This window comes from Garra rufa, chromosome 6 (assembly GCF_049309525.1).
Source record: "Garra rufa chromosome 6, GarRuf1.0, whole genome shotgun sequence".
Lineage (NCBI taxonomy): Eukaryota > Metazoa > Chordata > Actinopteri > Cypriniformes > Cyprinidae > Garra > Garra rufa.
In genome coordinates this window covers 49,185,662-49,203,878 of record NC_133366.1, presented here as the reverse complement: position 1 = coordinate 49,203,878, position 18,217 = coordinate 49,185,662, and the positions used below count along the sequence as shown (strand labels likewise).

At 31.0% G+C, this 18,217-nt stretch overlaps 1 protein-coding gene across 1 annotated transcript in view; it reads right to left on the bottom strand.

Annotated features, from left to right (window-relative positions):
* Window positions 1–12,237, bottom strand: part of nrp2a (neuropilin 2a) — a 70,502-nt gene extending 58,265 nt beyond the window's left edge. The window contains exons 1-2 of the mRNA XM_073842690.1: window positions 12,070–12,237; window positions 5,706–5,788 (exon numbers count right to left, since the gene is read on the bottom strand). Coding sequence (XP_073698791.1) covers window positions 5,706–5,788; window positions 12,070–12,237 — 251 coding nt within the window. The remainder of the gene's footprint in view (window positions 1–5,705; window positions 5,789–12,069) is intronic.
* Between the last annotated feature and the right edge of the window lie 5,980 nt (window positions 12,238–18,217).

The following is an 18,217-nucleotide window of genomic DNA, read 5'->3' as shown; positions in this document are numbered from 1 at the left end:
GTTTAACTGATAGTAATAATCGGTTAAAATTCTTACTGACGGTTAACGGTTAAACGGTCAATATGAGCATCCCTAATTTGAAAACATTTGTTTTTATTTTTATATTTTTATTCATTCAAACATAAATACAGAAATGCATTAATAAAATATATATAAATAAAACAAAAGAAAAATATTATTTTGTTTTTATTTATTTCTTTTTATGTATTGTTTATTGTTTTTTTACATTTATTTTAATTACTTTTTTCATTTATATATTTTTATTTATTTAGTTTTACTTATCTTTTATATTTTAATTGTTTCATTCATGTATATATTTTTATTTAGTTATTTATTTTTAATTTCTTTTTATTCACATATGTTTTTATTTTGATATATATTTTATTCATGTATTTCTGCATTTATTATTACTATTTTTTTATTCATTCATCGTTTTGAATTGTTTTTCAGTCTTTGTTTTTTTAAAACATGTTTCCATATTTATTTATTCAGCCATTTATTTTAATTACTTTGGGGGGAAAAACGTATTTTGTGTGTTGTTTTAAAAAATTGATATTTGGAAAAAAAAAAAAAAGTCTATATAACATTATTGATATCCATAATATTTGTAACTCATACTATACCTTGATCTGTTGGCTCACATTTAACATGTAAGGAAAATATTTTATTACCTAGTTGTATTTTTTTTTTGAGCGATTTAAATAATAAATACATCTGTTTCATAATCACTTCATCATTGTCATTATCCGTCAATGACCTAGCTGTGTGTTTCCTGCTGCTCAGAAGTGCGAACGAAACATCACAGCAAGTTTCGGCGCTGAAATCAAGTTCGCACACATTCAACATGTTTCCAAACGTGTGCCGCAGCCGTGATTCCTCATAAACCCCCCGAAGCACGGATCCGAGCGGAGCATAGCCCCCTCCACACGCGCTCACACACAGACGCTTTGATTTACTGCAGGTTCCAGTAAAAGGCAGCTGCGCTTGCACAGCGCACCCTGCGACGTGACAGGTCTTATTATTATTTATAAGCATTCATAAAGAGAAAGGGTAAATTTGTCATTAATCTTACAAACACACCACAGCCCCGGGGGGATTTTGGCACATTGTGTTTCCCACAAAGTAGCTCACGTTAAAAAAGCCCACTCATTCATCAAGATGCTCATGCGAACACATCCGTCATGTTTTTTCCTCCTTCCAACGGTCTAATAATTAGCTCTCTCCAGCGCTAAGCTAATGCCAGCTGCTCTCTTTCACCCTCTCGTAAGACCCTCCATCCGTCCCCCTCCTTCTCTGGCACATTTACCCCCCTCAGATGCTCCAGAGGGGCTGACGCTCAAATGGAAGGAGTGATTAAGGAGAAGAGGGGGCGGCAGATACCTGTGGAGCAGAGACGCCACTCGCACCGCTTCCTCCGTGACCCGCTCTCGCTCTCATTTTCTCACTTTTTAGGTTATATTCTTTGCTTTATTCTCTTTTGGAATCGGTCCTTTTTATTTACAGTTTAATTCCTTTACACCACGCGTTCCCAATGACTTTTTCTGTTTTGGTCAGGTGAACCCCCTTATACGTAAAATATTTACCCTCTGATATTTTAAGTTGATATTTCAGTAGTTTAACGACACATTTGCCTGATCTTGGTTCTGTGATGCTGGTTATTGGCCACATGGCATGCAAGTATTTTATTTATAAAGTTTTCATTTTAGATTTGTTGAAGTCCAAGAAGAAAATTCCTGTAAGGATGAGTACATTTTTACTCATTACATAACATTCACTGAATTGTTATTTTATTTTATTTTATTTTATTTTATTTTATTTTCAGCATTGGCTTTTAATAAAAATAATGTCAATTGACCAGTCAGATTGTGTCATTTATTTTATATTTAATTTTTATTTTTTTTTTTTTTTATGTTCAGCATTGGCTATTATATAAAACAATGACATCTGATCAGATATTTTTATTTTATTGTATTTTATTTTATTTTATAAAATAATGTCAGCTGACCAGTTAGTCAGCTTGTCATTTTATTTTATTTTATTTTATTTTATTTTATTTTATTTTATTTTATTTTATTTTATTTTATTTTATTTTATTTTATTTTATTTTATTTTATTTTATTTTATTATTTTATTTTCAGCATTGGCTTTTAATAAAAATGTCAGCTGACCAGTTAGTCATCTTATTTTATTTTATTTTATTTTATTCAGCATTGGCTATTATATAAAACAATGAAAGCTGATCAGATATTTTTATTTTATTTTATTTTATTTTCAGCAGTGGCTATTTAATAAAATAATGTCAACTGACCAGTCAGATTGTGTCATTTTATTTTATATTTAATTTTTATTTTTTTTATTTTATGTTCAGCATTGGCTATTATATAAAACAAAGCTGACAAATAATGTCAGCTGACCAGTTAGTCAGCTTGTCTTTTTAATTTAATTTAATTTAATTTAATTTATTTATTTTTATTTTATTTTATTTTATTTTATTTTACAATGTCAGCTGACCAGTTAGTCAGCTTGTCTTTATTTTATTTTATTTTATTTTATTTTATTTTATTTTATTCAGCATTGACTATTATATAAACAATGACAGCTGATCAATATTTTATTATTTTATTTTATTATTTATTTAATTTAATTTAATTTTTTTATTCAGCTTTGGCTATTATATAAAACAATGACAGCTGATCAGATATTTTTTATTATTTTATTTTATTTTATTTTATTTTATTTTATTATTTTATTTTATTTTATTTTATTTTATATAATCATGTCAGCTGACCAGTTAGTAATACATTTGGTCACAATTTAGTTTGGGGACTAATTCTTGCTGTGACCTTTGCCTTAATAAACTAATTTCCTGCTTACTCATATTTAGTAAGGTAGTTGTTAAATTTAGGTATATGGTAGCATTAAGGTTAAATCATGCACAATAAGATATTAATGTTTGCTTTGTAAGTACTAATAAACAGCCAGTATGCTAGTAACATGCATGGTAGTTATTAGTAAGAATTGGTATTTAAAATAAAGCGTTGCCAGATTTTTTTTTTTTAATTACTATTATTTCCAATGTTTACTAGCAGCAGAAGTATCCTTTAGTTGACTTGTCATCTACTACACTATCCCTAATATATATAAAAACATATGTATGTGAAATAAATTATATGAAAATCTATAGTCTTGCCATCTGGTCCCCAAGTACCATGGTATTTTGTCTCCGGTGGCCACTCAAGTCATATGCTCTCATTATTTGACACTTACCACTATATTACTGCAGGTTTTCAGGATTAGGCTCAGTGTGTTTTCTAAAATGAGGTGTGTGTCTTACTCTCTCTCTCACACACACAGAGACACACGCAGAGTTGTAGGTGTGTTTGATTAGCAGAGGTCAGGCGTCATGTTCTCTTCAAAGGCCGTGAACGAGGTGCTTCATTTCCTGAGTGTTCACAGCCTGTCTCTGTGTCTCCAACACTTTGTTAAAGAGGAATTCAACTGAGAATAGAAGTACATGTGTATGTGAGAGAGAGAGTGTAAAGTAGAAACGGCAAGGAAAAAAGTAGTGAGAATGAAGTGTACAAAGAATACATTGTTAGACTGCAACATCATAAATATGAGAAAGTAATAATGCATTTTACTTATTTATCAAACAGTCATGTTTTATCGCACTGCTTTGTATTCAAATGATAAGCCTTATTGCTTATAGAAAATGGCAGCAACGGTAATAAGATAAGACATGTATAAATTTTTTTCATGATATGGTTTATTTGCATATCAATAGGCCGTATACAGTTGCCAAGCAACATAATGATCACAGATCATTCTGTAAACGAGTGATTGGCACATTAATATAGAATCCAATTGTTATGCGCTCGCATTTACGTGTATATCAGTTATGAACATGACTTATCCACTTAGATTTCTTTGGTTATGTTTTTAGAGTATTATTTATTTACGTGTGCGTTTATTTATTTAAGCATACTTTTTATTTGTTCATGCACTTACTTGTTTTGTTTTTGCATTTATTTGCTTGTTTATGCATTTATTTGTTATATTTATGAATTTATTTCTTTATGCATTTACCTAATTATTTGTGCATTTATTTATTTATACATTTTTTTTTTATTCGTTTGGTGAATTTCCTTTATTTTATACATGCATTTATTTATTTATACATTACTATTTAAATTAGTTTAGAATACTCTTTTAATTTAGGTTCTTTTAAGAATTCATCTATCTATCTATACTTACCTTTTTATGTTTTATATTGCATTTATTTGTTATATTTATGCATTTATTTGTTATATTTATGAATTTTATTCTATTTATTTATGCATTTACCTAAATATTTATGCATTTGTGTATATTAGTTTTGAATATGACTTATCCTATTAGATGTTTATAAAATATTGTTTTGAATTTTATTTAAAAAAATATTTATGCATTTAGTTATTTGTGCATTTATCTATGCTTTTATTTGTTAATGCACTTGCTTGTTCTTTTTCGTATTGCATTTATTTGCTTGTTTACGCATTTATTTGTTATTTATGAATTTTATTTTGTTTATTAAATTATGCATTAACCTATATTATTTGTGCATTTCTGTGTATATCAGTTTTAAACATGACTTATCCAGTTAGATCTCTTTGGTTATGTTTTTAGAGTGTTGTTTGTTTATTTATTTATTTATGCTTTTATTTTTTATTTTTTAATACATTTTTTAAAATATTGCATTTATTTGTTATATTTATTAATTTTATTTATGCATTTACCTAATTATTTGTGCATTCATTTATTTATGAGTTTTTTTCTTTTATTTTGTGAATTTACTTTATTTTATATATGCATTTACTTATTTACTGTATACATTTATTTATTTTAATTAGTTTGGAATTATTTATTTATTTATTTATGCATTTGCCTAAATATTTGTGCATTCGTTTATTTATGCATTTGTGTTTTATTTTGTAAATTTCCTTTATTTTATATATGCAATTACTTATTTACTATATACATTGATTTATTTTAATTAGTTTGGAATTATTTATTTATGCATTTGCCTAATTATTTGTGAATTTATTTATTTTTGCATGTCTTTTTATTTGTGAATTTCCTTTAAAAAAAAAAAAAAAATATATATATATATATATATTATATCTATCTATGCTTTTATTTGTCTATTTTTTATATTGCATTTTTTTTCTTGTTTATGCATTTATTTGTTCTATTTATGAATCTATTTATTTAGTTAGTTATGCATTTATGCATTTATCTTATATTTGTGCATTTCCTTATTTTCTATATGCATTTATAAATTTATGCATTTATTTAATTTTAGTTTTGAATAATCTTTTAATGTAATGATCTATCTATCTATAACATACTTTGCAGTATTGTCACATTTAAAGGTTGTTTTGTGCCTTTTGTATGTTGCCATGTGCATTTTTGTCTGTGCGACACCTTATTTTAGGTTGTAAACTCTCAAGCGTGTGGGTTTGTGTTTTTAGTGGTTACCCAATACCCTCTGGGGGTGAAATCTGCGGCCCAAGTGCGTCTTTTTTGAGAGGTAATCTTGCACATCTGGAGCCAATGTTCGGCACACATGGCGGCCGATCTCAGATTAGTCTGGCCTGCTCCTTAATCCCTGTAATTCCAGCCTTGTTTGCACGGCATCACCCGCAATCACATTCCGAGGGTTTTACCTGTGTTTGTGCATGTTGACTCGCTGTGTGTTTATGAAGGCCTCAGCGCAGGTCACACGGGTGTGATTGATGTCCATGCCCCTCTGTGGACGATCACGGTGGGAGATTTAGAGAGACTTTTTGTCAGGTTTATTTGTCATCTGTAGTGAGGGAGAGACTCGAATGAGGAGATCAAAGATGGTACAGAGAACAGGAAAAAAAATTAATAGTATGATTAAAAAAGTAGGAGTCTATGCTATAATCGTATAAAACGGTTTTTACTATATAATGCAGAATATCAGAGAATTTGCCAAAATTAAAAAAAAAATATATATATATATAAAAAAATTAGAGTGCACTATTATTGCTAAGCTTAAATTGATAAGATATTTATTTTTCTGGAAGTTTCTGCCAATGAATAAAAAATAAAAAAGGTAATTACGACTTTATTTCTTAATTTTAACTTCATTTCTCACAATTACAAGTTTATATCATAATCTGAGGGAAAAAATGTCTGAATTGTGAGATAAAGTAGCAATTCTGAGAAATAAAGTCAAAAATAAAGTGTCAGTTATAAAGTCAGAATTCTGAGAAATAAATGTAGAATTGTGTGATATAAAATCTAAATTGCGAGTTATAAAGTCAGAATTGCGAGACATAAACTCGCAATTTTGAGAATTTAGGTAGCAATTCAGAGAAATAAACTTGCAATTCTGAAAAATGAAGTTAGAATTGCGAGATATAAACTTGCATTTGAGAGAAATCAGAAGTGTGAGAAATAAACTCGCATTTAATTCAGAGTGATAAACTTGTAATTGCGAGATATAAAGTCAGAATTAACAGATATAAACTTGCATTTGCAAGTAATAAACTCGCAATCTGAGAAATAAAGTTGCAATCTGAGAAATACACTCAATTCTGAGAAATTAACTTATTGCAAGTTATAAAATCAGTGAGATATAATTGTGAGATATAATGTCACATTTGCGAAAAAAAGACAAACTCACAATTCTGAGAAATAAATGTAGAATTGTGAGATATAAACTCAAAATTGTGAGTTATAAAGTCAGAATTCTGAGAAATAAATTTGCAGTCTGAGAAATAAACTCGCCATTCTGAGAAATATATTCAGAATTGTGATAAACTCGTAATTGCGAGATATAAAGTCAGAATTAAGAGATATAAACTTGCATTTGCGAGAAATAAGTCAGAATTGCGAGAAATAAACTCTGAGAAATAAGTTTACATTTACGTAATTCTGAGAAAAAAAAATCTGAATTGTCACTATATCTCACAATTCTTACTCTATAACTCACAATTATAAGTTTAAATCACGCAATTCTTAGAATTTTTTTTTTTTTAAATTGCGAGATAAAAAGTTGCAATAACATTTTTTAATTTTTTATTCAGTGGTGGAAACAGGCTTCCATATTAAACCATTAAAACAGAATTCAGGAAAAAAAAAAATATATATTTTGGAAAAAAAAAAAACTGAATTTGTGGAAAAAATAAAAGAGATTTCATAATGCCCTAATAAAGGAAAGAACAATTCTGGAAGAGAAACTTTAAATAATGATAAACTTTCTTTTCCAAAACCCAGTGACCCACCTACATTTTTTAAAAAGACATCTTACATCAGCTTTTTGCAGATGATCCTGTTCTCCACGATAACACTCAAAATCATTAACATTTTGACAAACGAACGGCTTATTCAATAGCGGCGGCAAAATCCTGTCGTGACCTAGGCGCTGATTGGCAGGTGGGGTTGGCATGGCAACAAGCTCCATCTCATTAGCATGCAGGTGGAGCAGGTAATGGATTACAAGAGGAAGTGACATTAGTCAGCATTGTTTGACATCATGTTTCCTCAGGCCAGAATCAGCGTTTGAGCTGAGAGAAGAGAGGGCGAGATGCCTGCTAACTTGAATGCAAATCAATTCACAAGATTTTGTCACAAATGAGAAGAAAGTTTGTGCCAGCAAAGAAGTTAAGAACGTACAATAATTGGATTGGCAATTGGTTCTTCTCTGTGTGGGCCGTTTGTCCATTTTTTTTTTTTTACTATAAAAGGCTTAATGTATCTTTATGTCTATTTGTGACTATATCCAAATTTTCGTACAGTATATCATGGTATGAGTAATTTTATTTTACGGTAGAGATCAATATTTTTGGTCAAATATAAAATGCATAATTCTTGTCACCAGTGTTAATATAAGCAATAGGACAAAAAAAATTACAGCAGAACAAATAAACAGAAAAATGCTACATACATTGTATAAAGTAGTCAAATGTGACCCTGGACCACAAAATCAACAAGTAGCACGGGTATATTTGTAGCAATAGCCAACAATACATTGTATGGGTCAAAATTATCGAATTTTCTTTATGCCAAAAATCATTAGGATATTAGGTAAAGATCATGTTCCATTAAGATATTTGGTAAATTTCCTACCGTAAATATATCAAAACTTATTTTTTGATTAGTAATATGCATTGCTAAAAACTTGTGGTTAAGTCAAGAGCAGTGAGAGATTTTTTGTTTTTTCTCTTTTGTTGTTTGATTACCATGAATGGCTGCTGTCACTTTAAAAGCTGCCCGGATCTAATATAGTGTTACTCATGTGTTTTCTTTCTCAGGTGTTTGCTTTTACTTAAGACCTAAATTACTGTGTTTACAAGAATACATGCTAAAACAGGTATTCTGACACATACACGAGTGTGTTTAACCATTCAAGGTCTATAAAGCAGCAAAAGTATCTCCATTCAATACTCCCTTTGTCACATGAGTGTGTAACTGCGATTGAGACAATAGTTGAAAATCTCTACCGGTTGACATATTTCAACCGGTTAATCCTGTCTACCGGTATATCAGCCACCCCTACTCAGAAATTTTTATTTAATTTTTATTGTGCCTTTATATGCTACAAAGTTATTTTTACCTCACAATACTGACTTGGCACAATATCACTTTATCTGACAAATGTGACTTTATTTTGCACTTTGTGACTTTATTTCAGTTTTGCCTTTACTTGCAATAAAATTGGTGTTATATATCACAGTTTTGACTTTATATCTTAATTTTGAATTTATATCTCACAATCAGGGTATGTCACAATAAGCAATGTTTCCATCACCCTGTTTTTTATGCGTATTTTAAAGTATCACATTAGAATAGAAATGGCAAATTTTGACCAAAAAAAAAAAAAAGTCTTAAAGGATTATCCACTTCCAGAATGAATATTTCTTGATAAATGTTAAGGATACTATCGCTTTTTGAGAAATTAAAATTTTCAATGTACTGTCATTATAAAAGAATGCCATTATTGTTTATTTAATTCCAACAAATAAGTTCTTGTTATAAACTAACCAAAATTAAAATTAGCTTACAATTTCTGCACAGGAGATCGGACAAAATAAGTTGAAAAATATCGCCATATCGGATATCGACAAAAATCCAACATAGTGCATCCCTACTCTGTAAAAAAAAAAATTCTGTAAAATTTGCGGTAAAAAATGGCAGCTATGATTGCCAGAATTTTAACGTAAAAAATATGGTAGAAATATTTTAGGCTTTACGGTTTTATCCTTAATTTACAGTTAAATACGGTAAATTCCTTAACTGATATAATGTAAATCTACCAACCTATTGAAATCTGTTTTATACCTGATAACCACTGATATCCACCAAAAGCAGGTGGTGATGAGAAAGTCACATGATGGACCAAAACCCATTACAAGCAGCTTTTAAATACTAACATATATAATATAGAAGGTGCACAGTGTCATTCACACAAACACTAAACACCATCATGGTAACATATAAAATTGATGTAATGCAATAAACATTAATTTAACAACATTAGGTGTAACATACAACCCTAATGTACTAAACTGATAAGAAAAAAAAAACTAAGAATAAACAGCTATTTAAAAAATGCAGGGAATTCTGGGAATGTCAATTTACTGTTATTCACTGTCAATTTTACGTTATTTTTTGTCACTTCCGAAAACGGTATACTGCCGTAAAATTACATGCAATGTGCAATACAGCCTTTCATATATAGTAGGGGAACTTACCGTTAACCACTTAACAGGTTTTTACAGTCTTCTACTGCTAAATTTACTGTCATGCTTTTACAGTACTTTATAGTCACAATTTTGTCTTCATCTCAAATCTATTGATATGCCACAAAATTTAATTTGTATCTTACAATTATGTGGCTTTGTCATAATTTGTCATAGTTGTGCCACATAATGACTTTCAGTTGTCACTTTGTGTCACAATTATACATTTTTATTCTTAATATTTTTTTCTCACAACTTCTCTATGTGTTACTCTGAGATGGAAAGAAGTTTCCATACATGTGGTTGAGTTGTTGACTTAACAATGACTTAACAGTCAGTGACCAAACAGACAGTGTTTTGTGTTTTTTTTTGGTAAGGAAGCCAGTTTCAGTCTGGCCTCCTATAATGACTGTATACATCTTTAGCACCTAACCACTCGTGACAGCAGTGTTGCCAAGTATGCTCTTTTCCAGTGGAATTGGGCTACTTTAACAATGTTGCCGCGGATTGTTTTGTATGTCCACGGCAGAGGTCGCGTTAACCGAAAATTTTCCGTCATTGACGGAATTTTTTAATCAGTGACGGAAAAATCTGAAGGCTGTCCGTCACTTTGACGGAATACACCACACAGAGGGTGATCTGTTGTAATTTGTAACTGTAGTTCCCACCCCTGTCCAGTTGGTGGCAAATGCGCTCCAGTGTTGCAGCAGAGCACGTTATCCAGAACAAAAAAAAAACTCTTACGAATCCTTTGCTATGCGTTTGATTACACACAGGTCATTACCCAGTTAAGGCTACAGCGATCTATCACGCCACATTAAAGAGCGCCAAAACGGTATTTATTACTTGAATTTTCTAATTAAATGGACAGAATTTGAAATCTGACACTTTTTCATATTGAAAGTAACAAATGAGGCACGTAGCCTACTCTTCACAAACAGCATATATAGAAAGATCGATTAGGATTTAAGAAATATTAGTCTATAAAAATTAGAATCTATTCAAATCGAGTAATCGATTTTTTTTTTACCCATTCCTAGCATGTTTTGTTGTTTTTGTCACTGCTGAGTGTGGTATTGAACACGAAAAGTAACGCAGTTTCTGTTCATCTGTTCTCTTCATAAATAAATGCGAAAACCTATACAGTATGCTTGCATTGTATGTTCATTATTAAAAATGAAAATTTGAACACAAATAAAAGCAATTAAATGTATTATTATAAAATAAAAATTAAAATGACGGGTAATAATAGATTATGACGGAATTTTTACCACCCTGTCCGTCAAAATGACAGACAACGAAAAAGTCTAACGCAACCTCTGGTCCACGGGTTGAAGCGACCCTAATAACGTTATATTTAGCTCCTGGAATGCAAACTGTACACTGTAAAAAAAAAAAAAAAAAAAAAATCCATAAAATTTACGGTAGCTGTAGTAGCAATATTTTATGTTTTACGGTTTTCAGTTAAATTTACAGGTAAATACCGTAATTTCATTAACTGATATAATGGTAATGTACCAACCTTTTGAAGTACTGAAATCTGTTTTGTACCTTTGTAATACACTGATAACCACCAAAAGCAGGTGGTGAAGAGAACATCACATGAACTATATAGCCCATCACAAGGAGGTTTTAAATAATATCATATATAGACGGTACACAGTGTCATTCACACAAACACTAAACACCATCATGGTAACACACATACAACTGAAATAATGCAAAAAACATTAATTTAACAACATTAGATGTAACATACAACCCTAATGTACAAAACTGCCAAGAAAAAGTTGTTTCAACAAAAAACATCAAATAAAAAAAATGAAATGCAGGGAATTGTGCAAATGTCAATTTACGGTTATTTATTGTAAATTTTACGTTCTTTTTCACTTCCTAAAACGGTTTTTCCTACGTGCAATGTCCAGCACAGTTTTTCACCGTACATAGAAGGGGAACTTACCGTTAACCATTTGACAGGTTTTTACTGTAGCGTTTTTACAGTTTTTTTACCGTTAAATTCACGTTTTATTTTACAGTGTACCAAAAACGTGTATTTTACCCCTTGATTTTTACTAGGGACCCCCTTCGAAATGCAATTGGGCAGGTCTTGTAGTGAAAACCCGGCAACTCTGCATGGCAGGGTGCTCAAAAAACAATGCAACAAATGTGTATAGCTGTATGTTAATTTGCCAGTAAAAATTCTATCATAAATTAATAAATCAATGGCATTTTTATTGTTTTAGGCTCCACCAGTGGCTCATTCCTCAAATAGAGAAATGTCAGCCCTAATAGAGTCTACATCTGCTTAATACACACATACACATTCGCAAATCCTCTCAGAGGTCGTGTCGTTGACGAATGCCTCTCGGTAGAATTGAAAAGCCGAGAGTCTGTCCGTGTTACGGCCCTCACGAGACACATCCGTGACCGGCCTGCCTGCTGTTATGAGAGGAGTTTTCATTGTTTTTTGTTTCATTCTCAGCTCCATGATTGGCTAAAATCCACACACGCTCTTTTGTGTGAGTCACACACCTTGAGGAATAATGTGCAGCGTGTATACACACAGCGGCGCTGATGATGAATATCCCACCCCTCTCGCTTCAGGCCCAGAAATAGAGTTTGATCAGGTATGAAGCACTTAGACGAAGAACCGCACAGAAAGACGGCCATCTATCAAACCCGTGAAGAAGTGATTCCCCGAGATTACTTTCCCCCTCTCTCTGATCTGGACGATTTCTGTTTATTTTTCAGCTGGAGAAATGTCAGTCGAATCACACGGACCCGGGCTGGGGCGCGCGCCGCAATATTTCCCCATGATTGATGAAGCGTATTCCTGTCGCGTGTCACCGGTTATTGTTTTCCTGAAAAACAGTTACGGATGCAGATGACTTCATATCGCGCTTCCGTCTCACTCTCGCGTGCGCGTCACCTGTGCTCGCGGCTGATGTTCCTTGGCGTTTTTTGCCTTTCATTAAGCCGTTGCTTCCTCTGCCAGGCCTTTGACGTGATTGGAAAGGCGAGCGCGGGCAAAGAAGGGAAGCGCTAATTCATTAGTGGCTGGCGAATGAATTCATCAGCCGGCCCGGCTTTATGGCCGCTTGTCAGCGTGCCAATCGGAGACGGTCAGAGACCACGGCACGCGCGAACGTATTCTCTCTCATTACCGCCGGCGTCCTCTCGGCTCATACCGCTACCGTGACATTATGTTTGACAGCTTCTGATTCCCTTGTCACATCTAATTTGACCATTGATGCTTAACGCGGTGCTCACAAACACAGACACCTGTCGACGCAGGGTTTATTTTTTAATTTCATTTCAGATTTATCCTGCCTGTCGTGTTTATGCGATCGTAACTGGTTTTTGGGTAAAAATCTGTGGGCTATTCGACCGATGCGTTTCACACAAGCTCTCAGCCGTTACGGTAGAATCTGTTCTATAGACAATTAACGTATGGTTGCCGGTGTAATGTGTCTAATTATTGTCTGATGGCTGTGTATGTTACCTCATTAGTAATTGCTTATTAGGTTTCGGCCCATTTGAGGCACCTGCTGAAATAATAGCATCTCTTAACAAAAGATGAAGGGAAGTGTATGTTTTTTTTTTTTTCAGTATACCATGCTTACTCCTTGCAGTGTATTTGCAGTGTGCATACTGTGTGTGCTGAAGTTTTTGTTTGCATGGAAAACCGGATAAGCTGTGTTTGCCAACATGTGGACAGTGAACACTCCAGGGAGCATTGCATCCCACAATGCAATGGACTCAACTTGACCTTTCCAGTGTGGCGAATTGAGCCAGCAGTAGCATCAGCTGTGAATTTATTATATTTTATCTTATTTTATTTATATACAATAGTTTGTTTTACATTTTATATAATTTTATGAAATGCAATGCGCCATCCAATGAGCCAGCAGCATCAGCTGTGATTTGTTTTTATTTTATTTTATTTTATTTATTTATTACCAATCCATTTTTATTCATTTAAATAAAGTTATATAAAATTTTAGTTATTGTTTTGTATTCATAAAAATATTTTTAATCTTTAATATTATTTAATATAATTAATAAAATAATTTTATTATTTTTTTTAAATAATTTTATTTGTACTATTTTTCCTATTTTATAGAATTTAAGTTTTAAAATGTTTTATTTTTTATTTGTTTTGTATTCATTAAAACATTTTTCATTTTATTTTTCATGTTATTTTTCATTTTATTTCATATAATTAATAAAATAATTTTATTTTTATTTAATTTTTTTAAATTATTTTTTATACATTTTATAGAATATAAGTTTTTTTAAATTTTATAGAATATTTATACGTATTTATATTTTTTATAAAACACATTTTATAAAATAAATAGTTTTTTATTTTAATTGAATTTGATTTTTTAATTACCAATCCAGTCATGTTTTTTAGAATTAATTTAAATTGCGTTCTTTAAATTTAAATTAAGCTTTTTTGTTTTTTATTTATTGTTTTGTATTCATTAAATATTTTTTATCTTTATTTTTATTTCATATAATTAATAAAATACTTTTAGATTTGATATTATATCATTTTAACATCAAGACAAAATATATATATTCATGTTTTTTTTGTTCTTTGTTTTGATTTATTTAAATTAAGTTACATAAAATTTAAATTCTGCTTTTTATTTTTATTTATTGTTTCGTATTCATGAAAATGTATATATGTTTTCTTAATCATTTAGATTTATTATGATTGGACTGCCAACATCAAGACTAAATACATATTCTTGTTTTTATTTTATTTTACGCTTTTTTATTTTTTATTAAATGTTTTGTATTCATTAAAGTGCCCCTATTATGCCATGTTTAAGGTAGTTAATATTGTTGTAATAGTCTCTTAAAACAGGTTTACATGTATGCAAGTTCAAAAAACACTTTAGTTTTCTCAAAAATTAGATTTAATTTTACCCCGTTTCTAAATGATTCGTAAACGACTCGTGTGAAGCAGTTCGAAGAATCAGTCTCTCTAAACCCCTCCTTTCAGTGAGCCCTCACCGCTGTGATTGGTCAGATGGTGCAGTCCTTTTGGATTGGTCTACCGCTACAGCGCAAAACGAAACGCCCATTGGCATAACTGAATGACAGCTGTGGAGACCTGTCAATGCATAGAAAAAATAGCCTCGATTTTACCCTATCAATTCGAGCCGGAGTCTGACGATGAAACGGTTGAAGTGGCACATCGACAAGAAACTGTTTTGCAAGCACGACTGGAGCAGGACGTTTCTCAGTGGGTGTCATATTATAACTGTGGAAACTAAGTGCTTGCAATTTGCTTTTGTAAGCGAACCGGGCACACCTCTACGTTGTGAACTTCAACACTGTAACGTACAACCCATAACACTGCGTTAAGCCATCGTTTATCATTATCATTACTTAAACTAATAAGGCAGACAGACAGTCAAGCTGCATCAATCACAATTTTTAGACTACATTGCACTCACAGCTGAACAACAGAACTACAGAAACGCAAGTTAGCCGCTTACCAAGACATGTGCGGGGTTGTTACACACCATAACGTACACAAAGACGTATTTTGAACGATCGCTAGAAAATACAATCATCATTTATTAATCATACTTACAGGTAGAAGTTCAGAGGAGCAAGCCGGTCCAAATAAACTGGGCACTGATCCATTTTTTAAAACCAAGCGTTTGGTGAATCTCGCGTTGTAACGTTACTCCCCAAGATTGGAAAAACAGTCATCAGTAAAATGACGCGAACACAACACAAGATTGGCATTGGACTGCTGAGGTGTTGAAAAAATTAATGTTAACCACTCATTCTTGGTAGTTTCATCTTTCGGAAGGGCATATAAAACAAATTCACTCTCACAGCGCAGGGCGTCTTCTTGACATGATGTAACGTTAATCCACGTGAAAATGGTAGGCCTACTGTTTGTGGGCGGGCAAGTTGTTCGCGAAATTGAACGTGGGCGGACATTACGCAAATGTGTAGTTCGTGACGTGTGGCCGTTACAGAAAAAAGATTCGAATTGCTGACGACTCGTTTAGGCGAATGTGAGCCGACTCTTTTTTTTGTTAGACAAAAACTTCATTTATAGTGCACTGTCGGCGTCTCAACTTTGCAGATAGTTTATGTTCACATACAGCTACTTGACACACTACATGAAATATCATATTTGAAAAGGCATAATAGGGGCACTTTAATATATTTGTAACCTTTTTTTATTTCATATAAATAATAAAATACTTAAAAAAAAAAATTATATATATTTTTTCCCATTTTATAGAAATTGTATCATTTAATTTTTTTTATAAAACATATATATTTATATTTGATATAAAACACAATTATATTAGTTTATATATCATATTTTATATAAATATATATCTTTTGGGGGCTACTGCAAATCATCCAGACTTTCTTATACTGTACATCCAAAGGAAACAGCAACTATTCTTCCAGTCTTACATTCATAGTAATTTTTGAAGCATCTATTATTAATATTGGCCTGTGTTATTCAGGGCTTTGCTCTGAGTGAGAATGAATTATAAATACTGTGTTATAGTACAGTGGCACTGATCATCTGTTCTACCTTTCAACGATCAGATCCTTGTGCTTTTCTTTTGCGTACACTTTTGAACTTTATAAACTTCTTGCTTGACAAATGATTTTAGATTTTGTACAAAAAAAACAAAAACAAGGAAAAACAGTTTGATTAATGCACACATACTAGAACATGCAGTTCTTTCAGCATTGTGTGTCTCTTGTCCTTGTAAAATTAAATGTGGTGTGTATAAACAGTATAGATTTTGTATACATTTAGCTGTATGTTTTGTTAGTGATGTGTTACCTGACTTGTGTTTGTCTGTCCTCAGCTGAAGGCTGTGTATGAGAAGATGGAGCTCCAGCAGAGGGCGATGGTGAGTCCTGGGGGGAGTGTGGCGTCCGGTCGCTCCAGCCCTGACCACTCTGAACCTGAGCTCAACGTCCTGCAGCCCTACCTGGGCAGTGAGATAGAGGTCACCCCCTCCGCCCTCAAATCAAGTACGTATTTCACTGCTGCATTTCACATGTCCACATCAATCAAAAACACAAACATGAATATGTTTAGCACAATCTGCAATAGAATAATTGTATGTATGTGTGCATGCATGCATGCATTCATTCACTCATTCACTCATTCACTCACTCACTTTTTAATTCATTCATTCACTCACTTTTTAATTCATTCATTTATTTATATTATTTTATGTTTTATTTTATAATTTATATTTTTTATAATTTTTTATTTTATTTTATTTTGCTTTACATTGGATAACTCTTCTAACAAATAGTAAACTCATGGATATCTTATAAGTTAGATTTTGGTCAGGGTTAATTTGTTGTTGATCTAAGTTCTAAATTATTTTTAAAAAAATTGTATTGTATTTTTTCTGTTTATTTTATTGTATTTTTATTCAAATTCCTTGAATTAAACATTTTATTTTATTTATTTATTTATTTATTTATTTATTTATTTATTTTACTTTATTTTGCTTTAACTTTTCAATAGTTCTTATGTCAAATAGTAAAGTCTTGGATATCTTATAAGTTTATACCTTAAAATATTTATATCTTATAAAATTATTGTTGATCTAAATTCTACATGTTTTTATTTTTTACCGTATTCATAATTATTTGATTTATATTTTAATGACGTTTTTATTTTATTTATTTTATTATTTCTCAAGGTGAAATCGTTCTTGTTTAAAGCCTAATTCAAAAATCCTATTATAAATTACAATAAAAATTTATTTTATTTCATTTACTATATTCATTTTCATTGAATTAAGCATTTATTTCATTTTATATTATTTTATTATTTTAGAGTAGATAATTCTTCTGGCAAATAGTAAAGTCTTGGATATCTTATAAGTTAGATTTTGTTCAGGGTAAAATTGATGTTGATCTAAATTCAAAATTGTTATTAAAATATTATTATTTTTTATTATATTCATAATCATTAGACTTTTTTTTAGTTAAACTTTTAAAGTTTTTAATTTAGATTTAAATTCTTAATTATTTATAATTTAGTTTTTATTTTTACTGTATTCATACTGTATTAATTTATTTTATTTACTTTTAAATTCGTTTTTATTTTATTATTTCTCAAGGTAATTAAAGAATTAAATAATATTATAAAATGACAAAATTAGTAAATAAAAATAGTATTTTATTTTATTTATTAATTAATTATTTATTTTATTTTATTTTATTTTTTATTTTTTTTATTTTGGTCAGGTACAGATTGAGATATATTTGTGAGTTCTGCTTGAAACCCTAAAGCCTCTAAGGGTTAAACAACATACTTTCTTCCCAACATACACAAGTGTCTTTCATTTCCAGCGACCACAAACCAACCAAATGGAGAAAACATCTGTATGTGTACATCAGAATAAGTGTGTGTGGTGGTTTTAAAGTGTGTGGTGCACAGT